We start from the raw sequence: 25,893 nt of genomic DNA, 5'->3' as shown, positions 1-25,893 counted from the left end.
AGATCGCCAGCCCCCGCCGGTCGAACCTAACTTCGTATAGAGAGGCTGATTGTACTCTGCGGATGTCTCGATAACCTGGCTAATGACTAATTAATGATCATATATGATTGACCATTATCAGCATGATTGATCAATTATTATTAATAATGAATTATTAATTAACTTATCAAATATTATAAATAAATAAGTGTCTATGAGAAATTGCAGAGCGACTTGAAAAACTCGTGATACAGCTTTCTATTGCGAAAGACGTGCTACATAAACGTGTTTTTCCAAGCGGAAAGAAGCCCGCGAATACACGCAAAGGGCCTCGAGTGGCCAGTCGCGTGGCAATTTCGCATGCATTTGTGACTGTAACGTAGGAACTCAACCCTGCATGCAAATACTTATCACTCCGATTTCTTGCTGTCATGCAGCAAGTTCTATGCGAATGCAGATAGTGTGAAAAGTTTCTCTAGCCTCTTTAGTGTTGCCTGCTATGTATGAAATGAAATGCACACAAACAATTGCACCGATGTGCTGCACTAAGAATGTTTATCACCTGTTGAACAAAATCCGAGTTGATGTAGAAATTGGCCACATAAAGAGTATTGCTGTACTAAGTGACCGAAAGGTGCTAGTATTTGCTCTGATTCATGTTCGCTAGATTGCAGAGGACACAAATCAAGTAATACTTGTTGGGGGGCTAGTTGGTGCATGTTTCCAGAAGAGGGTTGTAGCGCCGAAAAAACACAACACACAGCAAGCGAGACGGGACAGGCGCATCCCGTCTGCGCCTGTCCCGTCTCGCTTGCTGTGTGTTGTGTTTTTTCGGCGCTATAACCCTCTTCTGGAGACACAAATCAAGATAATTCTATTTTCATTTCTTCTGAACTAGCTGTAGGTGAGACCATTAAAAACCAACTGAACTTTTTTGCTAGCTGCCATGATGGGTACAACTTGCCATGTAGCCTATGCAGTGCATTTTGAGTTATGTAAAGTTCACGAGGGCAGCAGTTCTCTATGAGTTGGTGATTCGTGCTGTTACACACTATAACCTGAACTAGATGCAGACAGAGAAAACTGTAATGCCTTCTACATGTACACGTTTTATTCTCTGTCTGCATCTAGCTCATGCAATTGTTTCGTCTCAACACCACCAAGGGTGTTAATTGAATGTTTGGCATGTGGCAAACCACCGCACCACCTAACTAGACGTCAGCGTTACGTGGACGACTATAAAAGTGCTCAGCCAACCATTGCCTGGAAACCAGAGAAAAGGATGAACGGGAGGGAAGCACGACAACAAATGAATAGGCACAGGTAATTAGACGAGTCATACCACCACCCATCCTTCGGCACTTATCCCGCCGTCAAGACAGCGTGTAAATCAGCTGTTGCAGGGTTCCATGAAAGGACCTCAGCCACCCTTCACCTCACAGACTGAGCAAAGAAAGGGGGGGGGGGGGTGCAACGGCGGACGAACCAGGAATCGTCGGAGCGTTTCTTTCTTCCACAGATTCCAAACCAATATCTTCGAAGCAGAGTTTCTGCGGGTTATGGATAGCATGGGTGTTGTATCTCGCGTTGAGAAGACGACGGAAGTAAAAGCAGAGACTTTTTGAGAATGAGACAGAAAGTCCTGATGTGAACTGAGACATTAACTTGTTCCTGCATAGAGTGGGCTTCTGCTCTGAAGCCATGTAACTAAGCTAAAAAAAACCTTTTTCCTTCATTTTCTACAACTTCACGTCGTAGTTGACAGGCTTGGTGGATTTCACGTCCAAAACACCACCCTAGCCGCAATACTATGCTTACGAAAGTCGGAAACAGTACAATAATACATGTTATTACACACAAACTGTTGTGTTGAAGTTATATTGTCAACCTGTCAATATCTAGCAAGTTTAAGAAGCACAGTCATGGTTCTGTTGAAACAGTCACTTCTATTATTAATTTCATGCCACATTTGTGATAACTGAGCTGTGTGCTGGGCCATATCTTGTTCTCCTAGAACATCGTCTCGAATGCGCTGTATTGAAGTGCTGTCAAAAAATATATATAAGGACAATTAAAGCTAACTGTCATACGGGAAAAAGAGAGTTTGTTGGCCAAACTATTTTTTTTTGCAGCTGGACAATACGCAATGGCCAGCAAGGTGATCCTCAAGAATACAACTAAACTCAGCCTCAATGAGCGGTGAGTCCTTACAGGTGTCTTTCACCATGTAGTGCGATATGGACCGTTTACAGTGGTTAGTTGGTGGAATGTACACAAAACAGATAGTGCTACTGGCTCTGATGCCATACAACACCTTTTGAATGTGGCCAAATGCCTGAATCATCGTAAAAGGGGAACTATTGACATTATAAGCTAATATATTTCTCATATAATACGAAGTGTGGCATTGTACACTGAAAAAGTATTCCTTGGAACTTTGTGATCATGTACCCTGCAGTAGCAAAGAAAAAGTAAAGTTTGTGTGATGTACAGACAATGCCATTTAGCAAATAAATGGTAGTTTATCATTGATGAATGAGCATTTTTGAAGATAAGCTACTCATTGTTGAAAAAGGTTATGCTAAAAATAATTGAATGTCCTTTTGTTCACTCTTGGTGTTACTGCATTGTCACGCTTAACGAAGACATCGCGTCTGATAAGGCACATTTTATTAACAGGAGGAGACAATTATCAGGCCTTGTACATACACATAATTGCAGTATACTACCCATGATAAATGAAGTACGTCTTCTTGGCTGTGCAAGCATATATTCCTGAATAAGTTATGGGAAGTACAAGAATGGAAAAGAAAAATGTTTCACAGCAAATTTTTTTCAGAGACCATAAAGCATCATGAAATATATTCAACTGACTGAAGTTTCAATGAAGCAAAAATACAGGAACACTTTTGATTCAAAATTTTATATGCATCTAATAACCTTTTTCTTTATCCAAATGATAAATAATAATTTTTTTATTTAGCATTAGCTGCAGCATCATTGTTTGCATTATTGCTAGGGGAGCACAAAGCATCACAGCACAAATCAACTGTTTTGCTGCCAGCCATGTCTGCAGGCAACTTATTCCAGTGATCTGTGGTCCTCGGGAAAAATAAATATTTATAGAGATCTGTCTGGCAAGAGGCCAGACCTTAAATTCGGGGTCCATGTGTGAAGACAGGTAGTGTGCCAGCTGGAGATAATTGGAAGTATTGATTCCAGTTTCCTTGTTGTAAATTGAATAAAACAGTTTAAACTTAAGGTTTTGCCTTCTTTCACTCAGTGAGCATCATTTAAAGGGTCCCTGAAATGGTTCAGACAAATTTTGTAGGGGTGTAGGTTACAGCTACACTAAAACAATCGCATCACAATTTGTGCGAAGCACCTCATATTAAGAGAGCTATGGATCATTACAAGTTACCCTCCTCCATAGCCATGCTTCTTCTCTTGAACGCGTTTGCTGAGTGATCGGGGCTAAACTCAGCCTTCACTGGCTCTGTGTCATGATGGGACATTGTGCCATCTACTTCCGGTTGTCTTGGAGCGAGCGCGTGAAGCCTCTGCTACCTCTCTGCCTGCTGCCTGGCAGTCGATCCCAAGTGAGAGCTATCGAAGCAGCTTGCGTTGTGAGCATTCTGTTGCAGTGCCGAGCATATTTGGTATTCCAAACACGGTGAAACAGGCGAGATGGGCATTTTGACGGATGGATGGAGGTGTGAACTAAAGCCCCTCCGTACTACTATTGTTGTGATGAAGGAGCTTTAAGGGTCCAGCCACCTGGTGCCGCAGAGCTTATCCAGCCAAACAAAGAGCTTATATTACTGAAACCAAGTGTAAAACTTTTTGAACATTTAGAAAAACAATGAGTTCACGATTACGGTCCTGCCAAAAATTTACACCAGCAGCAAAGTAGAATACACTTCATCACTGCTATATTAGTTCTGTTCTTGGTTGAGCTCTGTGCTTTCAGGTGGCTGCACCGTGCAGGCCTTCCACGTTTGCGCCTCCGCTCATTTTGTAAAACGCCCAGGCCCAGTCCGCTTGCATTTACCCAAATACCGGACTTGTGAAACACTATTGTGGTAGTAATCCTTCGGTTTGAAGTGACGGCCGGGAACATGTAGATGCTGGTGCCGATTGGTTACTAACAACCAGCACTGCAGCCACTCTGCTTCCATGTTTACCTTGCAGGGGGCACAGTGTCGCAGCTTGACATGTCCCTGATCACTTTGTTCGCAGCCCACAACCAAAGGGCGAATCATGGTGCTCATATCAGCACAGAACCCACTGTAATACAAGTAGACAGCACTTACTGTGTGCCGGAAGTGCTTGAGTGTAGTGACAAATTGTCCTTCCATATGCCCATATGTAGCTGCTATTGGCAAATAGTTGCCGACAGTCAAGAGGGGTGTTTGGATTAGTGTTCTTCTTACTATTACTGTGTATATTTATTAACGTAGTTTAATAAACAGGCAGAAGTAAGCAAATATGTGCTTTTGAATTTGGACAAGAATTGTGTACTTCCGGAAGAAGCTGACTATTGCCTGCTTGGCCACAGCTGCCCACGTAGGAAGTAAACTTTGGCCACCCTGCTTATCGGTGTCGTAGCCATTGGGTTCTGCTAACTTCGACTAGTTTTGAACATGCAACTAGTCTTGAATCATGTTAATCCTTTGAGGGTTGATTTTTTTCCGCCATATGCGACCGCCCAGGGTCTATTTTTTTATTGCAGATTCCAATTCTTCTTCAGGGCTTATTTTGAAAAAAATTTACCGTAATTTTTCTAGGGTGATAGTAAAGTGAAAAAAAATATATATTTTGAGTTTGTATATATGTACTCTTCATTCATGAATAACAACAGTAGAAAGGAAATAAACTTGCAAGAATTAAAAATTTGATGCATTGTTATACACATAGTTCAAGGCTTTGAAGATGCGCCCACTAGAATATTTCGCAACTCTCACCTGTTCCTGCTCTTACACTTATATGTACATCCATAGCATAATAGAACTGTGTAGATGGCCTCACTCAAGAAAACTGTGTGGTTGTGTGCCCATCAAAAAAAGCAAAACATGCGACAAACTTCCGCTAATCTTCATGTTATCGCCAACCAGAGGCAATCAGTTTTTGAGAGTGTCCAAAAAAAAAAAAAAGCAACGGAAACGCATGCACAGCGGCATCCTTCCTATGTGTACCCTTGTGAGCACTGAACGAGCAAGAGACAGCCGGTCACCCTTTGAGCGATTAGTTACAAGGTAGCCATCAGTTTTGCAAGTGCAAGAAGCCAAAACCACCCGTGAAACAAAACCCAAACCGCCGCCGCCCCCCAGTGCGCGAGCGGTAGTATATAGACGCGCGGGAGCAAACTAGCTCTAAAACAAACCATGCAACAAAAAACGAGAGAGGGAGGCGCGCGAAAAAAATTCCCTGTATTCCCACATAGTGGCAGCATATGACAGAAAAGAAAAAATTAGGAAATTGGCGGGTTTTTAAATGTACAGATGGCGCCATAAATATATGGCATAGACCATTTTTGGACTTGTTCGCGGCGCCGTATATTTACGCCATTGACCCTTAAAGGGTCAAACTTAAGGTCAGACCACATGCACGGTCACCAGCGCACGCTCACTCTGGCCGCTTATGGTTAGAGGCCTTAGCAGACTTCGCTTCATATTGAGCTATTGATAGCACTTCAAAATGTGCAAATTGGCTGTGACTACTATCCGTCAGTCAAGCTGGTGCAGGACAAAGCCAGTCCGCACTACGTAGCACGGCCAGACTGGTGCATATGAGCGTGAGCTCAAAGCAAACTGCACTTACGCACTGCAGTTGCATGTAGCTGTGGTCTGCTATGTAGCACAGATTATGCAGACATTGCTGAAAGCCGTGGTGAGTCCCGTCGCTAAGCGCACTGTGGCTCGCTGAGGACAGCCGCATTTAGTGATAGTAGCTTCTGGGTGAACTCCCGAAATGAAATTTGAACTGCGTGCCATGGTGACATTCAGTATGCAAAGCGTTGTGGGCATGTCCTGCTTTGCCATAGCCTTCACAGTGCAAGGCATTGAAGAAGGAGTGGGAGCACCGTGAAGGTAACCTTTGATTGCCAATAACTTCACTTCTAATAAATGTATTGAAGTACTTTTTGTGGCAAAGTATTTCAGAAATAGTCTATTTTAAATTCAAGTACATTTTTCGGCTTCAATATCAAGTGGTTCAAAGACCCTTTTATCCTCTATAGTCGGATACAACTTTAGAAAAAAGGGGAGGCCCCGCCCAGATGACCGAAGCGCGACGTCCAATTGCCTCCGCGACTACAATAATCCCGCTCAAAAAAATCATCCTTCTGAAACGCACAATTTTAGGTATAAATAAAGACTTTTGTATTTTGATGACTGGTTTAGTAGAGCTCTCGTGTGCTACAGCACATGCCGGATCGCACGGAAAAATAACCCCATGCCTTCCACAACGCTGCCCGTCGTCTGCTCTTTAGCTTCATTGCAAGTGACAAAAGTAGAAAGAGCAGCTCTGCATGGCTTTTGCGCTTTTTTTACACGTACACGGCACATTTACTACTCCTGTTTTGAGCTTCAAATGTATCATTTGCAATTGAACAAGTACTTATATAAAACAATGCATTTATTGCAACCATTACAAACTCAAGATGCTCGGTGTCAGCGAAAGTACAATGTGCAAGGTGAGGAGGCAGGTCAAAACTTCGCATATTTCGGGTGGCAAACTGTCGACGCCCTCGAGAAAGCGTCCACGAAATGCAGAGAAAAGAAGACGCAGCACGAAGTATGACACGTGCGCGCTGAGGTTGCACGATTTCTTTTGCCGCAGCAAGATAGCGACGGTCGAGAAGATCACTAACGAGTTCTCGAAGCGTATAGGGTGGTATGTTTGAACCCTGGGATGTGCCTGACGGAAGGTCAGTGCTACGGTGTGTCGACAGTGGCGGCAGCATTCATCCCCACATGGTGCCACACGACTACGTGCACGGCTCGTGTTTCCTCGCGGCTGCACGGCGTTCACGACGGAAGCGGCCACCGGATCACGGACTGCTATTCGGCCCCTACCCGTGCCGTCAGCAATGCAACCCCCTCTCCTTTGTCCGACTGCCGCTGTGTTTGGGACGGTTTCTAAAGGGGGGCTGTGTTTCGAGCCTGTGCCTTGCAGTCGGTTCCCTTTGTCCTATGTGGGCCATAAAACTTCCCCGGCGCACCATTCTGACCGACCGCCAGATCGGCCCGACACTGCAGCTTGGTTCGAGGAAGTGCAGGCCACCGTGAGCGGCGTTAGGACCACAGAGGCTGCCCGGACCCTCTCTCTCTTGACCTTGTTTCGTCCTTAGGGACTGTCTGGGGAATCTGGGGACTAAGGGGTGTTATTTAAAGCTTGCAGCTGCCCTGTTGGTCTCTCTCCTGATAACGACAACATGTAAACATTGTATAAAGAATTCTTCACCGAGAATGCTCTCCTCATCTCTGACTGTGCATGAAGTGGGGTCCAGACATCCTGCCGGCCACACATACCTTGGCACACGCAACAATGAATCTCCCATCACTGAAGCGGTGTACTGTGCGTCAAGCACAGCAGCCAAGCAGCACGGCAACCAAGCATTCTCCCGTGACCTCTCAAATAAATAAGCAGTTCATTTGGTGACATATTCCTTTTAATGGAAGCCCAATTTTGAAAAAGTAATGTCCTGCATAGATCGTGCTCAATATAAGTATTGGCATGGAAACTTGCTGAAATCCTGGAAAATCTGAATTCAAGTACAGTTAACCCTGAATAACTACGTGGGGGCCCAAAATGCTCATTCGGGCAGCCATTGTCCAGCTTCACACGAAAAAGCAGAAGTCAACGTGAAATTAACAGCTACCCTTAGCACCCTGTACGCCAAAGCACATTGTGCTTTGCGTGCACTTGTGCTGCCCCTACTGTTTTTTCCAGCCCGTTGATATGAATAATGCCAATGTCAGAAGGCCCAAAATGCTCTATTGGGCAGCCACCTACGAGCATGACGGGCCCTGTGATGAAATAACAGTCATCGGGGCACGCTTGAAAGGCACCTTTAGCCTCTGCACGTCAAAGCGCAGCCATATCGTAGCCATTGTAGGTGAAACAGCAGTAGTCAACACGAAATTGACTGCCACATTTAGCAGTTTGCATGCAAATACACATTCATGTGGTCGCATTCTTTATTTTGGTTACCTGGCCCAGGCAAGTAATGTGAATAGGAGAACAATTATCAAAGATCATTAGCGTAGTGAGGCCTGAAATATTCATTCGTGTAACTATTAATAGCAGTAGTTGAGGGCACGCTTGAAAGGAACCATTAGCAGTCTGCACGTCAAAGCGTAGTTGAGCCGTCGCCACTGTTGGTGAAATAGCAGCAATCAAAGCGAAAATGACAGCCACTGTTGGCAGCTTGCATGCAAACACACATTCATGTCGTGGCATTGTTTCTTTTCATTACCTGGCTCAGGCAAGTAATGCGAATAAGTGAACAATTATCAAACATCATTAGCTTAGTTAGGACCAAAATACTCATTCGGGTAGCTATTAATAGCAGTAGTCGAGGGCACGCTTGTTGAAAGGCACCATTAGCAGTCTGCACGTCAAATCACAGTCATGCCACAGCCATTGTTGTATTTATCTGACCAGCAAGTAACACCAATGTAAGCACAACTATTCACCCTGAATATCTCTGCTAGCATTGTTTGTACTAAAAAATGCTGAGTGAAGTTGAATGTGTTTTATTGAGGCAATTGTTTAATTCACGAGCCATCGGCATAGTGATCGACGGCCAGGTTCAGACAATGACATTTGTAAAGTAATAAATGGTGAAAGTTGCAAAAGCTCTCAGTGCCCGGCTTTGCTGGGCTCCATTCACTGAAATATGTATCTGCAACGATGAAAGCATCAGACAGAAAATGACACCCCCTGCACAGTGTTATTCGTGTTGAAAATTTTTACCATCATATGTGATGGGCAGCGAGACCGTCTGTTTACTGAGACTGAGTGCATGAAAAATACAACAGCATAGCAAGGTGTTGTTTTGCAATATGCAGCCTTTCATGTGCACTTTTGGCGAGCTGCTGTATGCAATGATGCATAAACATGGACAGAGGTAAGAGGCAAAGTTACTGTGCAACCCACATGACACCTTTAAGAAAATGTATCTCTAAACTTTTGTTCTCATAGGAGATCAAAATTTGTTTTGAGCAAGTTGGTTATTCACATTGCAGCAACAACACAAGAAGCAAGGACAGAAAACACAGCGAGTAGGCAGATTGAGAAGACGAGGTAGACCAGTGAGATAGGTTTTGATGAGATGGAAGAGGCTAGCCCGGCAGTGTAGAGGGGTTAGTGCTTTGAATGAGATTGGTTAATGAAAATGTGTGAAGACTTTGCTGAAAGAAAACTAGCAAAAACAAATGCTAATATAAAATATAAGGACAGAAATAAGAGTAAGCGCAAACACGCATGGAAGCAGGCACAGAAATGCAAAAATTAAGAACTCAAATATAAAGAAATGTGGGAAATAAAAAAATTGACAAACGCATGAAAACATACACACATTTACAAACAGACGTGGGTAGAGGTATTATAGGAGCGGGTTCACAAGCTGCTGTGCCTACCTACTCGTATGTTTTCTTTTTTTAACCGTTCTCTTAACACTGTCTTGAGAATTTTTAATTGCATTATATCACGAGAATCGAAAAGCAGCGCGAAGCTATGTTGTGGGAAACTATATCGAGCGCTGCCAACACAACTTATGCGTGACTGTGCCACAGCACGCATTCTACAGCTTGCGCGCGCGGTGAGCACTGGTGGAAAGCAATCAATCGACGGTGCTACACAACGCTCGAACACCACCATTACTCGGCTATCTCACTGCTGACAACGATCGTTCACGCTGAGTTGACGGTGACAAATCTTTGCGTCGGAGACTTCTTTTGCAAATATTTTCTGTTGAGACGCTCGTAGGTTTGTTTAGGTTTGTTTCATGCGCGCACACTTATCTAATTTCTCCTGAGAATGGTTTTGCTCCATCACTTCACCCCGTCCCATGAGAAACGCAGCGACACAGTACATGAACACACCCGCTGCTGACAGTAGGCACCAGACTTTGGCAAACTTTTCTCGTCGTAACTTCATTCGGGAGTGAAGTAAAAAAGACATGGAACAAACAGGTAGGATGTGTGTTTGCAGTGGTCACCATGGGATCCTGTTTTCAGGCAAAGTGTAGGGCAGCGTCAGCGATGCTCGCTGCAATGTTTTTTCGCCGGATCACGGCTTAGAATAAACATATGTGGCACAAATGCCGCATGGTAAACTCGCAGTAACATTTCTGACATGATAGAGAATCACAAACAGTTCGGGAATTCACTGTGACGAGGCGTTGATGCGCACAGCTGATGAGACTTGGCCCAGTTCGAAGCCCGGGCGGCCATCTTCTCCGACGGCGGGGTCATCGGCCGTCCGGCGCATGACGTCAGTCCAGAGTGCGCACCCATTGGAGGATGGTCGTGTGCATCCGCCTCGGAAGAGCAAACGCCCCCTCTTTTTCTAAAGTTGTGTCCGACTGTAGTTACATGTTCAAGGTTGTACTGTAAGAAGCCAAGTACATTTCCCGGCCTATTAACATCACTGTTTACCTGTGCGACCCATGTGCCATCCTCGGGAAATATAACCCCGAACAATTCTATGGTCTTTTCTAATAAGCTGATTATCTAAGGTATAGTGAATTGTTTTTCTTTTTTTTTTTACCCTTTTAGTGAAACTTACATAAATGCACTTGTTAGTGTTTAGTACCATGTTCTTATTCTTGCACCATACTTCCGCATGACGAAGGTTGTCCTAAATCTGTGTGGAACCCACTTGATCTGATACATCAGCATGCAAAACACAGTCAATAAACAGTTTGACGTTACATTCAATTACATCTGCAAAGTAATTTGTAAAAAAATTGTGTAACTAAGTGGGCACACTTTCATGTATGTACAGATTTCACTGTTTTCATTGCCTATGCATGTCTGGGTATTATCAGTTCCCTGCATAATCAGAACCGATTGTGAGCAAACAGAGAGACGTTTTCAATGGCACTGAAAAGAAAATACAATCTATGAATAGTAAAACAGCTACTTGCGTCAAGGTACACTGGATTCAAGGCCATTCAGCGAACCCTCACAACATTCCTCCTAATTCTGATCCTCCACCTATTCCCCTCCCACCACAACCCCGTAACTCGCTCCGAGCCCGTAAAAATTTTCTCCGGCAGGACACACGCGCTCTTATCCCACCGTGTGTCTGCTCCCTCCCCCTTCACCTTACTAGGGTGGAGGAAGTTGTGCTTAGGAGGCTTCGGGCCGGGGTGGCCCTTACACCGGCTGTTATCTCGAGGTGGAACTGGTCGCATTTACCACTGGGTGGTACGTGTCCATACTGCTCCGTTCCTGTGGTGGAGGCAGATGCATACCACCTAATATGGACATGTACGGGTTTACAATCGGAACGCTTGCGTCTCCTACTGCAAGCCGGCCTCTGCTACAGTGTGACAACCAGCTATGACCGCTGGATACATGACAACAGATTCCACAAAACACTGCTTCAATTCATACACAACACACGCCTCACAGCACGCATATATATATATATATATATATATATATATATATATATATATACACATATATATATATAAAGACTTGCCCTTAAGGCATAATTCTTGGTGCATATATATATATATATATATATATATATATATATATATATATATATATATATATATATATATATATATATATATATGTGTGTGTGTGTGTGTGTGTGTGTGTGTGTGTGTGTGTGTGTGTGTACGCACGAAGAATTATGCCTTAAGGGCAAGTCTTTATCGCAATAAAGAAAAAGAAAAAAAGTGAAAAGAAAAGAAAATTTTCAACAGACTGCTCGTACATAGCCATTGCCACTTCAGATTACACAGCACTGAGGTGGTAAGAGCAGTCTGCTGTTACGAGAACATAGAACGAGAAAGTATGTGCAATTAGGTGTTGGTTCATCAGAGAATGCACACCCGCCAACTTGGAATATTTGCTCACTTCCATCAGGCTAGAATAAGGCCCTGTATTACAAGGAAGCATTCTAAAAAAGCCTCTAAAAGCATTAACATTCTGTTTGCACTTTCAGTCAAAAGCATTGCGTCACTGGTGAATAATTCGTTCAGAAAGTGAGAACAGTGCTTTTCTGCATTTACTCAGCCTGTAGTCTGCTTTTAGAAAGGGAAGGCTAGAAGGTGCTCTGTGGAACTGCTGCTTCACTAGACTGCCATTAAGACTATCTCAATTATGCCAAATTTTCAGATGTGAGGAACTGTATGTGTGAACATTTGGTTGGTTTCCCATAAAAAAGAACCTGCTTAAAATTATGTCACTGTGGACATAAACAACTATGCCAGCATCAACAATGACCTCGAAACCTGCATGTCTGGCATAATAGAAACACCACAGTACCTCACCATAATGATGGTGAGGAAGTACACTGTTCACATGTGATGCAGCTGATACTATGGATACGTATTTGTCGTTCAACAACATGAAGTCATTAAAACATTTTGAGTAAACGAGGTAAGATGTCAGCATCTGTAACAGGACAGTTTTGTGGAAGGCTGGAATGCGACAGTTGCTCAACTAAGAGCTAAGTAAGAGTATTATAAGTATTGTGCAAATACGATAAAAATGTCTCTTTTTACATTTGCCTTTTGATCTTAATACTGTTTCGTTTATTGTTTTGTAACAAATATTTTAGTGCAGCAGGAATAGTAGATGTTTAGTTTTTGTGGATCAATTCTGTTTAGATGATCTTCCGATGAGACAAACCAATCTTTGTGCTCCTTTTGAGGTCGTCTTAATGGGAGTTTACTGTAGAGTTTAGTCACTTTACAACAACCTTGCTTATGAGCTGATGCATTGTTGTACACTAGTGTCAATAGTATGTTTAACATCCCTTACAGTAAGAAACTAAAAAAATTGATGATCTCTGAGAATGTAACTTAAGAAAAAGTATCGTTTTCTGCTAGCAGAGCATTTGGAGATTCTGGTAACATTGAGCTTGAACCACACAAAGAAAGGGTGTTTTCAAGTGCAATCGCCTCAGTTACTTCTGGCAGCAGTGTTTTGCTGCTGTGCACAAATTCACAGCTTGCGGTGACCACATTTTGATGAGCACAGAATGTGAAAACTCGGATGCCTTTAGGTGTACTAAATAATTTTGCTAATACACTTCAGGTGGTAAAAATTACTCGGCAGACCTACATTACAGCAGCTCTCATCGGCCATGTGTTACTTCGGTGCAGTAAACTTCATAATTTATGACCAGTTGTTTACTCAGTGACACTGCTCAGTCGGAAGCAAAGCTGTCTGCGTATTCCAATATATGCCTTGAAGATAATTGTGGGAGTCATATTATTTTTGAGCATGCATGCTCAAGATTGCCATATTCGTTCCACCTATGTACAAGATCTGCTGTCTTGTAAATACATAAACAATATTCTTGACAAATTGTACCATTGTACTTGAAAGAAGCATGTCGCAGTCCCTGAACAGCAACCTGTTTGCATGAATATATTGTAATAAGTTGTAATTAGTGGTAAATGTTGATTTCTAGAATGCTGAGTGCACAGTAAAATCACAGCAAGTGTTTGGTTTATTCTGTACTGAAGCATTTTCTTTCTTGGTGCTTGAAAGGCACCAAAACTGAAAAAGAAATATCTGACATTTCATTTGTTCTAGAGAAAGCTAAAAAAGAAGTACATATTAAAATTTAGCTTTGTAATGTATTCTCTGATATTACCTTAGTAAGCAATGAAAATGTAAAACCAGGCATATTATCTTTGAACAGGGTCCTTCATTTTTAAGTAAAACCCAATAATGCTTGATTTTTGTGCCAAAAGCTATAAAAATGGTTTGCAACCCGGTTTCTCCCCAAAGTTTACTCATTTGTAAAGGATAACAAATGCAAGTGTTGCAAAACTAATGAATGCTGCCCACCTTTTATGACCAAGTGTCCAAGATATATTGTTATTTACAACATTATTAATATGTGGATATCACGTATGCCCCATTTTTGTTTGACGCTCAAGCGAAAGTCAGCATGTACAAAAATATAATAATGCTCTAGCGAAAACCACCATATACAAAAATATAATCGATTATTAAGAGCCTGTGGTGTAGTTCTATGTGCTACCTTCCTTCCTGTGAATAACGAGGTATATAGATTTATTATGGAAGTCATTCATGTAGCATCAAAACTGCTTGTGTATGGCTGTAACGGTTTTTCCTTAATTGTTTATTTTTCTCTCTATTCTTTTGCAACGGCAATATAACTCTGGCCTTGTCGGCATTCGAGGAGATATGGAAAGCTGTTTAGAAATTAGTTAGCTTTGTCCTTCCAGTTCACCGAAGTCACGACAGATGGGTCAGCCCTCGACATTACGCATGACTTCTTGTGCAATCAGTGATTGTACAGTTGTCCCCCGGAGCGAAGGGTTCAAACCATGTCTGAGGTGACGGACGCATTTGTTGTAGCTAATCAAGAGGCATAACATTGCTGCCTCGTTAGCGACTGGGTCTAAAAAGACTTCTCCGATGCCAGGGGCAGCTAGACGTGACAGTAAGATGATGGATGTACCCCGTGCATAAGTGACTCATGGTTTTTGGGTAAGCAGGCCGAACCGTTCCGCCATTCTTTTCACCCCTACTCGTTTTAGGTGCTGTTTAAGCTCGTTGAAAATATCTTGTGCATTTAGCCGTGTTCACGGTTGCCTGCGTACATGAGATTCCGGAACCTTGATGTTAGAACCATTTAGAAATAATGCTATATTGCGCTACCTATCTATCGCGACTATTGCAAATAATTCAAGGGCAATTTTAGGCGTGTAGGATCCGCTGGGCTGGTCTTCTGTGTCATAAGGTGGCCTCACCATCTAGAGGGTTATCTAACTGAGCTATCTTGGTTGCTCGGTTGCTATAGGTAATCAAAAGCTAAAATCCTTCCCTTCTTTTTTTTTAGTGTCCCATTTGAAGTGTTCCATTCGTAGCTATTTGACTGAGGTGGTGCCGTGAATTAGAGGTAGAAAATTGAGCTACAACCTCCTCCAGTTCATTACATTTTCAGGCTTGGAGGGGCGCCTAACACTGGCAAAAGAGAAAAAAAACGCGGAGAAAATGTGGGGCTGTACCAGGACAGGTGCAGCCAATTAGGAAGGCCCACTAAGTTTCAACCAAAGACACTCCCGCACCAGAACAGGAATTGGCCTCCTTGGTGCAGTATTCGGCCACTACCTCCCTCATGGCTCCTTGAACCTACCCATGCAACCTATGCAACGCAGCATAGGGTGCTAAGAATCTTGGGAACTGGACAAGCCGCCACTAGAAACTGAATCTGGCAACATTCAACACAGGAACTGGTGAAGCTAGCTTAGAAGAACTGTTTGAGGAAATATCAGGCATTGCGTGGGATATTACCAGCCTTAGTGAGCTTAGGAGAACTGGTGAGGTGTATAAAATGCTAACGGCCACGTCCCCTACTACAGAGGACTTCAAGATAAGAAACAATACAGGGTAGGATTCCTAATCTAAGGACATAGCGGGCAACATGAACGGATTCTAATGAGGGGAGCAGTAATCATAAGAAAGCTAAATAGGAGGTATGGAATAAAGGTAGTACAAGCCTACGCTCCAACCTTCAGTCACGATGATGAAGAAATAGAACAGTTTTATGAAGATGTTGAATCAGTGATGAGAAAAGTGGAAACTTAGTATATTGTAGTCATTGCGGCTTCAACGCGAAAATGGGGAAAAGGCAGGCTGGTGAACAAGCAATTGGCAACTATGGCATCGATTCTAGGAACACTAGAGGAGAAATGTTGTTAGAATTTGCAGAAAGGAATAAGCTCTGAATAACGAATACCTTCTTCAAGAAGCATAGCAACAGGAAGTGGACCTGGAAAAGCCCTAATGGAGAAACAAGAAATGAAATTGATTTCATACTCTCTGCCGATCCCAGCATAGCGCAGGATGTAGAAGTGTTAAGTAGGGTAAAATGCAGTGATCATAGGTTAGTGAGGGCTAGAAGTTCCCTCAATACGACGAGAAGAATAAAATTAGTGAAGAAGAAACAGGTCAACCTAGACGTAGTGAGGGTAAAAGCACACCAATTCAGGCTGGTGTTTGCAAACAAATATGCAGCTTTAGAACAGAGATGCAGATGACATAGAGGTGATGAATGAAACCATAACTAGGCTGGCTTCAGAAGCAGCAATTGAAGTGGGAGGTAAGGCACTGAGGCAACCAGCAGGTAAACTCTCCCAAATAACAAAGGACCTAATAAGGAAACGACAAAGCATGAAAGAGTCTAACTCAAGAGATCAGATAGAGTTTGCGGAACTGTCAAAACTGAACAACAAGGAGAAAGTATGGGATACTTGAATTTATAACGTGAGGAAGTCTGAGGAAGCAGCAGAAATTGACGCAGCATGAAGCCAGTGCGAAGAGAACTTGGCATAGGACAAGCCAAGATGTATGCACTGAAAGATAAGCAGGTTAATATCATCAGCAATTTCAAAGATGTATAGTAAAAGCAGCGGAAGACTTCTATACTGACCTGTACAGTGCTCAGAGCAGCCACGCTGCCACCATTCGAAGTAGTAATGAACAGGATACAGAGGCTACCTCTATAACTAGCAATGAAGTTAGAAAGACCTTGCGAGACATGACTTGGGGAAAAGCGACAGGAGAAGATGGAACAACATTCGACTTAAAGATGGAGGAGCTATCATGCTTGAAAAACTTGTGGCCCTTTATATGAAATGCCTCACGACTTCCCTGGTTCCAGAGAACTGGAAGAATGCCAACATTATACTAATCCTCTCAGTAATACTTTCAGTATTGTATAAAGTATTCACCAAGATAATTTCCAATAGAATAACACCAACACTTCAGTCAACCAAGAGAACAGGCTGGCTTCAGGAAGGGATACTCTACAATGGATCACATCCATGTCATAAATCAAGGTAATTGAGAAATCTGCAGAGTACAATCAGCCTCTCTATATGGCTTTCAAGATTATGAAAAAGCATTTGATTCAGTGGAGATACAAGCAGTCATAGAGGCATTACGTAATCAAGGAGTACAAGAGGCATACCTCTTGGGAAATATCTACAAAGATTGCACAGCTACCTTAAATCTGCACAAGAAAAGTAGGAAGATACCTATAAAGAAAGGGTCAGACAGGGAGACACAATCTCTCCACTGCTATTCACTGCGTGTTTGGAAGAAGTATTCAAGCTATTACACTGGGAAGACATAAAAGTAAGGGTCGACGGCGAATATCTTGTCAACCTTCGGTTTTGAGATGCCATTGTTCTATTCAACAACAATGCAGACGAGTTACAACAAATGATTGAGGACCTTAACAGAGAGAGTGTAAGAGAGGGGTGGAAGATTAACATACTGAAGAACAAGGGTAATTTTCAATAGCCTGGCAAGGGAACAAGAGTTCAAGATCTTAAGTCAGCCTCTTGAGTCCATGAAGGAGTATGTTTACGTAGGTCAATTAATCACAGGGGACCTTGATCTTTGAGGAGGAAGTTTACAGAATAAAAATGGGTTGGAGTGCATATGGCATGCATTGCCAAATCCTGACTGGGAGCTTACCACTATCATAGATAAGAAAAATGTGCAATCAATGCATTCTGCCGGTGCTAACACATAGAGCAGAAACTTGGAGGTCTACAAAAAAGCTCGAGAATAAGTTGAAGACCTCAGAAAGAGCGATGAAACAAAAAATACTAGGCATAACGTAAGAGACAGGAAGAGAGAGGTGTGGATCAGAGAGCAAATGGGGATAGCTGATATTCTAATTTACATAGAAGGGCCTCTCACCAGGCCCCATAGGAAATTTTGGTTATGCACTGAAAGTTGTTACGCGTCCTCTAGGGAGCATTCTGTCGCAAAAATTTTTCAAATCGGCTCATTAATTGCCGAGACAGAAATATTTCAGTGCCACGAGCCCATGATTTCAGCAGGTGGGCTCCACTGCCAAGCAAGACGCTCTCTCCACTCGCCCCGTCTAGTCTTCGCAAGCGAAATTCTTTCCCTGCGTTCTCCCAGACCGGACCTCGAGGATCACGTGACGCAAATGTCACAGACCCCGCCTTCATTGTTTCTTCTCCTCGCCTTCTTTTTTTGTTTTTGTTTTTTTGGCGCTACGTATTTTCGCTGATGCTGTCGCGCGCGAGCTGTTGTCTCGTTCATGCAGCGCACGATTCTGCAGCGCAAGGAAACATGACTAGCGGTATAATTCAGTGCTACACGAATACTGAGGCAGAACAAGCGGATCGCAGAGCATGATCAGGCACTCGAGCACGGTAGAAAATGGCATAGTTTCGGTACCTTCGCACGTTACCGCACGACCATGGGAGCAAGTAGATAAAGCGGAAGTGCATCTCTCTTTTTTCGGTGCGAAGTAAAACAAAAAACACACAGACATTCCATTTGTGTGTTTTATTATTTCTCTAAACTTCAATTTGTCAATTCAAGCAACAGATCGCACAGATAACAGATGTCTTGAATAATTCTCGAAGTCACGTGTCACCGCGAGCGGCATCACACTGCGAACACCACTACGTAGGCGGAGGGGCACAATTACGTCTCCGTCCGGCTTGGAGTGTGGCGGCCGCAGGGAGAAGGAAAAATGGCGTTCGGTTTGAAATTTCAGCTTTTTCTGCGGCATGTAGCGATGTAATACTTTGCAGACACGATCGTAATCGGTCAATGTATGCTGGGCTCTTGTCAGCTCAAAATGGCCAGACCTGGTGAGGGGCCCTTTAAGAGAAAGAAATGGAGCTCGGTGGGCTATGTAATATGCAGGTTGGATAACCGGTGGACCATTAGAGTTACAGAATGGGTGCCAAGAGAAGGCAAGCGTAGTCGAGGATGGCAGAAAACTAGGTGGGGTGATGAAATTAGGAAATTCGCAGCCTCAAGCTGGAGTCAGTTGGTGCAGGACATAGGTAATTGGATATCTCAGGGAGAGGCCTTCGTTCTGATGTGGACAGAAATAGGCTGCTGCTGCTGCTGCTGATGATGATGCTTATATTCAAAGCCTGCGGGAGTGCAGTGAATGACAGCTTGTTGTTCTTTTAGTAACCGCATTTATATGAATACGACAGTGGTGCACATTGCGCCTCATTTCCAACACGTCGCATGCATGTAAAAAATGTTAATGTGCTAGGAAATGAATTAATGCAGCAATACCATTGCTCTGCATTGTGAACGGTAGCTGTGATGTTGAGAAAATGTTAATACAACTGCAGCACGTTAAAAGAAGAGTAATTCCATTGAATTAAAGCAAAGCATTCTTACCCCCGTTTTCAGAAATTCATCTTAAATTGAAGCCCGTGCTTGACTTGATATAAATGTTGCTTGGTGCGAACGCGCCCAACACGCTCATTGCGTTTCCTTTGGTGCATTTATTTATTTATTTATTTATTTATTTATTTATTTATTTATTTGACAATGTCCTTACAGGCCTCGTATGAGGCATTGGGTAAGGGGGCGTTACAATAAGATTAACAGAGTATGTAAAACATATAAAAAACATAATAGACATACATTATTAATTGACAGTGAAAAGATATATGCCTATCTTTTACAATATGTAATTTCCAGAAACAAACCTGGCAGCGCAGTTTGGAATGTGTTCAAGTTGTCTGAAAGATAAGAGGTTTGAGGGTCCCAAGCCGCACAAGCGTACTCGAGTATCATGCGAACATTTTGGTTGTAAAGCTGCTCTTTTCACTTTTGGAGGCTTCATGAAAATTTCGTGTAAATGAGGTCTTCATACTTTAAATTTGCATACCATGGCACATACACACAACTCGCAATCAGCCAGAAAGCAGCCAGTACATTTAAAATAAATAAGAAGAAATGAAGAAATACAAGCCAAAATAAGATTTGTTACATTGCATAACATGGTTGCCTGAGAGCACATGCCTGCGCCAGGTTTCTTTATGCCAAAGACGGCAGGAGCAAAAGGGCAAACATATAGCGCTTGATTAACCACTTTACGAAAGCATCACATAGATTCCAACAAGTGCGTTGGATCTGCATAATTTCTTTTGTTGCAAGAGTATATATTGGAAACTGATAAAACAGGAGGGCAGCAGCCAATGATAAATGGCCTGACAGATTTAGCAAGGACACAGAAATGCTCCCAATGCATGTAATAATGTACTTCAAGAAATACTTGCGAGATAAGGTAAAGAAGGCATTACACCTCCCGCAAAGCATTCGCATGTGCACTACTTTTCATACTTTCTTGCCTTTGTTTTTAATAAAGTTCAAGGAATGAAGTAATAAAGGAATTGCCAAACCCACCTCTATTTGTTGTTTTTGTTAATGTGGTTTCCTTATGTAATATTGATATTGGATGAGTCTTTGCAGAGCTTAACTTGTCACATTTGTGAGCAGCTGTCCTTGCAGTTCTATGTTCCTGTGAGCAATTCCGCCTATTTGATAACAATTTGTGTCCAAAACGAGACCATAGCTTCTGTTAATTATTTGTAAAAGTTACCAGAAAAATCCCTAACTTTGAGCTAAAAACGAAACTCCAGATTTCTCTCTGGTTGACCTTTTTGAAAAAACAACCCATTTTTACCACCTGAATTTCAAAACAGTTAAACCTGGGAATGAACGACCGTATCTATACATTGCATATGTCTATTCGTACCGCACCACCTGCCAATTGCCTAGCCTTGCACACAAGTAGTATTGCTTGTTCATGCTGGATAGGTATTATTAGATTCGACGGACGATCCTACGGCTGTCAAGCAGATGTAGGAGTCGTCGGACTACCTCGCCGCTGCCACCATTTGAAGGAGTCGAAGGTCGTAGAGATGAATTCGGCGAACAGGATTTATTTACATATTAACATATTTTAAGACAAGACATACATCGGCAGTCTAGCGCGACTCCCATATGGAGCCCGCAAGATGAACATTCTGCAAACAGCATTCGAGCACACAGCTCACTACTACATTTTGAGCATAACAACGAGCACTCAGCTCCCAACGACGAGCGCGACACGAGCACGCTCTAGCAGCCGGCAAACGCTGCTTGTAAGCTCTCCGCTTGACGTCATCGTTCGGCGTGGACGGAGCACGAGTGGTCGGGAATGTTCGTCCAATCATTGTAAACTTGCCGCCGCCCCGCAGTATGGCCCACACACACTAATGCACACAAGTTCGAGCCCACACACAAAGGCTCCGGAGTCGACGTCAGAGGGCTTTGTAGAACTCTCGGTACAGCATAGCTCGCGGTGTCATCGACCGAGGGCTTCGTAGAACTGTGCTCCGTCCCGGGTGGCGCGGCGGCGTACCACATTCCAGAGCTGACCGCGCGCCACATGGCTGCCGGTCATCCGCAGTTTTCAGAAGGCACCTCGTCTGGGGGGGCTTGGAACACGTGCAGCGGGCTGAAAGCTGGCACGTTGCCACACCGTACGGCCATTCCTAACAGTATCTACATAAATGATATAAATGTATCTAATAAAGATTATTATTATAAACAGTCTGCTCTTATTATGCCAGGCAACTCTGTTTTATGTCCTAAAGAAAATGTTTGGGCCAAGGTTGCATTTAATGATATATTGCCAGTGTAGCTTGTTGTTTTATGTGGTAAAATGATCTCAATCCTCATCTTTGCATGTTGGCTGCAATATCGAAGAACTTAAGAAAGCAAAAACCTTAAAGGGATACTAAAGAGAAAAATAAGTTGAGCCTCTTCAATACCAAGAAAGGCACTCTTATCATGAGAAGGGTCTTGATAAGCCACTGAAGTTGCAAAAAAATGGCTGTGGCTTAGGTAAGGTTAAGCCCAGGATGCGAAGCATACTAGCCTTTATTTTAGTTGTTGAACCACTGTTTAGCCTGGTGAACTGCTGTTGCTTGGCTATATTTGGTTCGGCTAGACGAAGAAACAACTCATGCATTACTGCTTCGCCTTCAAGAGTGGAACGCGACAGCGTTCCCGTCGACCCGCCAAGGGGTGTAAGACAATGGGCTACAGGGCAGCGACTACGCGCCCCGCATTGGACGCGGTGAGCGTCGAGCAAAGCAGCGTTCGGCGCGGCAACGAAATGTGCGCCTGAGCAAGAGACGCACGCCTTAGAAACAGCTCGTTTCTAAGGCAACACCGCATTCACTAGAGACGCTTTTGTACCGCTTTGAAGCATCGTACTCGTGGCTCAGTGGTAGCGTCTCCGTCCCACACTCCGGAGACCCTGGTTCGATTCCCACCCAGCCCGTCTTGCAAGAGTTGAGCCAAAGCCACTTCTCCTCTGTCGTGACGTCACGGTGTCACGTGATTTCATGGCGACACCGCCGCGCCTGAGGAGCTGGGTTGAGCTCTCGTAATATGCTTCGCATAAAACACAAGATGTGTAGCAACACCACCTTGACATTTATTTACTAGCTTGCTGTGACATCATTAATATTGGTGGCATCTGCTCAGGCCTAGTTAATATTTTTATCAGCAAAAGTTGACGACATTGTATTCTAAAATAGTCAAAGGTGAAACTTAAGAAAGTTTCAAGACATATACTGAGCCACAACAGCCAAAATACGAAAAAAAAACTGAAATACTTTGAAATACATGATGTCACGCCAACAGCATTGGTGTTTTAGTGAAAAATCTTTAAAATAGAACTTTGAGATTTATTTTCTTTTCTAACACTGAATCTCTTACTGCAAAATTAATGAAAATAAGGTTTTGAAAGAATACTCTTTCAGTCTAAACTGCTCTAGTGTTTCCCTTTAATGTTATACTCCCTTTAGTCTTTCCTCATTTCCTGCCCCTGAAATGCGTCTCTGTGATTCTTTTGTTAGAAGATTCAGCTCTGTGGTTGCCCTTGCAGCTTCACAGCATACCGTCAGCAGGCAGAGGCGGAGGCATTGCGAGCTGCGGCAGCAGCAGCTGCAGTTCCCCAGATTCCTCCAGTGCCACAAGCATCAATGCGCAATGTGTGCCTGGCACAGCAGATGGCCAACCGGCCCAGCGTGCTTGCTGCCCTGCGCCTCCGGAAGGTACGTGCACCATTCCTTCAGAGAGGGATGATCGGCTTCCTCTTAGCAGGGCCTGCTAAATGGCATGTCTTCATGTGAATACATACCACTACAAATACTTAACACTAGGAAACACACGACTTACAAGTGAATCAGCTGTGCATATGCCCGGGCAGTCAGCATACACAGAATCACCAGATACCATTGTCACAAAAGTTTTCACGTCTACACGAACATTGCTGGTAACTCGTCTGACGAAGCAGTTCAAAACAATCGCAAGCCATTGGCCACTTGGCAACACACTAGACCAGCTACACCAACTCCCGCAGTTGCCTGTGTGTTGTGCACATGGCATGCTGTGTGTTGGTCAGAGGTTGTGTACTATAGCCGAAATGAAATGCGAACACCACAGCATGTGAGTTGCAGTACTTAAACGAGACATGGTTCAGTACGTACGTGCTGAGCTGTTTAGCAATAAACTGCTGCTTATCCTGGGATAGGATTTAATAACAATCCATTTAATTCTAATGTGTTTGACCCTTTGTAATTGACTGAAGAAGCCATGCCACCATTATCGCTGCGGTCGGGCACTCAGCGTGGCAGATCTGAATGGAAAATAATGCCAAATATGACCTTTGCTCACACTGTCAACAATCACTGAACTTATAAAGATTTCATGAATGTGCTATTAGAGTGCTGCTAACCTCCGATTTCATGCTCTGCCAGTCACTGGACACCAGCGTAACTGCTTTCCTGTTGTTTAGAGGTGTCTTCTTGCTTACAGAGACAACCTTTGTACCTAATCAAACAATTGCAGTGCTTTGCCAGCACACTCCCAAAATACTTTATTTATTTGGTTATAAGGCAGTCACCAATATAAAAAGAGGGTGCAGTTGTTAGGCTAAAAAAAAATGAAATAAATATGTACACTAATATAAGGCATTATAGTAGCTGATAAAATATTCAGACTCGGCAGGGATTGCCTGAAAAACCAACGATAGTCCAAAAGATAGATTCACCAGGGGGGGGGGGAAAATGTCGATTCCGCAAGCAGCCAATCTTGTGAATGCAGCACTCAAGTCCAGTAATTAGATGGATGAATGAATAGATGCTGTGAGCGTCCCCATTGTAATGGGGCAGTGGGTTGCACCACCAAGCTTTCATCAGTATATTGCCTAATGTTCTCCCTATCTAAAAAAAAAGTGTGAAAAATTTTCATCACCAAACTTTCTGAACCCCTATTGGGAACTTTGTTTTTGTACGCCTTCATTGTTTGTTGTTTCGCTACTTTTCCTCTGCCAGTCTTCCACTCGCCTCTTAATAATATCTGGTGTGAACATGTTTGCGTTCTCCCTGCACTAGCTGAACCCAAGGGATTCAAGGAGGCCACAGGTGCCTAAATCGACCGCTGGGCAGATATCTTCACATTCTAATAAAACATGCTCCAAAGCAAGCACACGCTTTTTCTTCCTTGTATCTCGCTTTATAAGTGCGTGTTCTAAGGCATCCTGATATTCGTTTCAAAAAGCAAAGAGCTTCCTTTTGAGTTACCATAAATTGTTTCATTCCTGATTTTGTTTTTTCCTCTTAAGTAGTTACTCATGGCAGGTTTCTTTTCCATTGCCGCCACCCATGATATTATTTCAGCCTCAGTGACTTTCCACTTGACGTTCTTTGTTGCCATGTCGCTCACCATACCAGTCGCATACTAGCTGGTAAGCTTCCTAGTTTTTTTCCTCCGCTGTAAATTAATGTTCTTCCTGTACAAATATCTGAACACTCTCCCAGCCCATTTGCATTCTTTCATATTCCTCAGTCGTTCTTCATAATAAATTTTACTCTGAGCTTCCCTTACTTCAAAACTTGTCCAGCCCATACCACCTTGCACTGTTTCATTTGTAATCTTCCCGTGAGTGCCCAATGCGAGGCGTGCCACTGACCTTTAATTGCCATCGAGTCCTGATTGTATCCCTGACTTCAAGCAAACAGCCGCATTTCCAAACGTGAGTTCTGAAACCATTGCACATTTCCACATACCCCGGAGAACCTCGTACCTATTAAATCCCCATAGGGCTCTGTTTCATTATGGCTGCATTTCTCTTCCCCTTTTCTCATTCCTCTTACCACCTAACCTAGAGCGGAGGTCCCAATACAGTCTTTGACCATGGGACCTGCTTTTATATTTCATATCTATTAACACATGTAACCACTTTGAAGCAATAAACTTCCAAACTCTGAAACTTTGCTGTTATTGTTTCAGAGCGAAAGCTCTACTCCTCGAGGTACAACTCCCAAGATCAATCTCTGCGTGCTGTGTGTTTGACCTTCAGCCGTCGGCACACAAGTGTGAAGGTTTGACGTCACGTTGCATGATCTGCAGCGCAGAGGCGTCGCAGCTGCGCTTGCTCGAGCCTCGCCGATGTGTACCACGTGACTAGACGAGGGTTTAAAGGGCTAAATAGAGTCCAACATAGCGTGAGCGCATATTACATCACGTTGGCGAGAACAATAGTGTATATAGTGTGACGGGTGGTTCAACGCACTGGTGCTGACAACATGCTCCGACGCGCCCATCATCGATTGATGCTCACCCACACGCCAATAACGTCAGAGTATAAATGCCGCCGGGAACTTGCTTGAGAAAGGGCTCATCGTCAACGTGCCAATCTCGCTGTGAGGGAGCGCGAAGCTGAGGCGTTATGACAACGGAAAGTCGCGGATCCTGAACTTCACTTGGACCCCTTTCCACAGTAGTAGAAGCGCGGTCAATTTTTTCTGCTGCTTTCAAC

At 43.4% G+C, this 25,893-nt stretch overlaps 1 protein-coding gene across 4 annotated transcripts in view; it reads left to right on the top strand.

Annotated features, from left to right (window-relative positions):
* The window catches only part of LOC135902445 (chromatin target of PRMT1 protein-like), a 76,480-nt gene that overhangs the window by 9,355 nt on the left and 41,232 nt on the right, over positions 1-25,893 (top strand). For all 4 annotated transcript variants that reach the window (XM_065432521.2, XM_065432523.2, XM_065432520.2 and 1 more), the window contains exons 2-3: positions 2,112-2,178; positions 22,957-23,125. In XM_065432521.2, the coding sequence (XP_065288593.1) occupies positions 2,126-2,178; positions 22,957-23,125 (222 nt within the window). In that variant the 5' untranslated portion in view covers positions 2,112-2,125. The remainder of the gene's footprint in view (positions 1-2,111; positions 2,179-22,956; positions 23,126-25,893) is intronic.

Source organism: Dermacentor albipictus, chromosome 4, assembly GCF_038994185.2.
Source record: "Dermacentor albipictus isolate Rhodes 1998 colony chromosome 4, USDA_Dalb.pri_finalv2, whole genome shotgun sequence".
Taxonomy (NCBI): domain Eukaryota; kingdom Metazoa; phylum Arthropoda; class Arachnida; order Ixodida; family Ixodidae; genus Dermacentor; species Dermacentor albipictus.
This window is presented reverse-complemented; position numbering and strand designations above follow the sequence as displayed.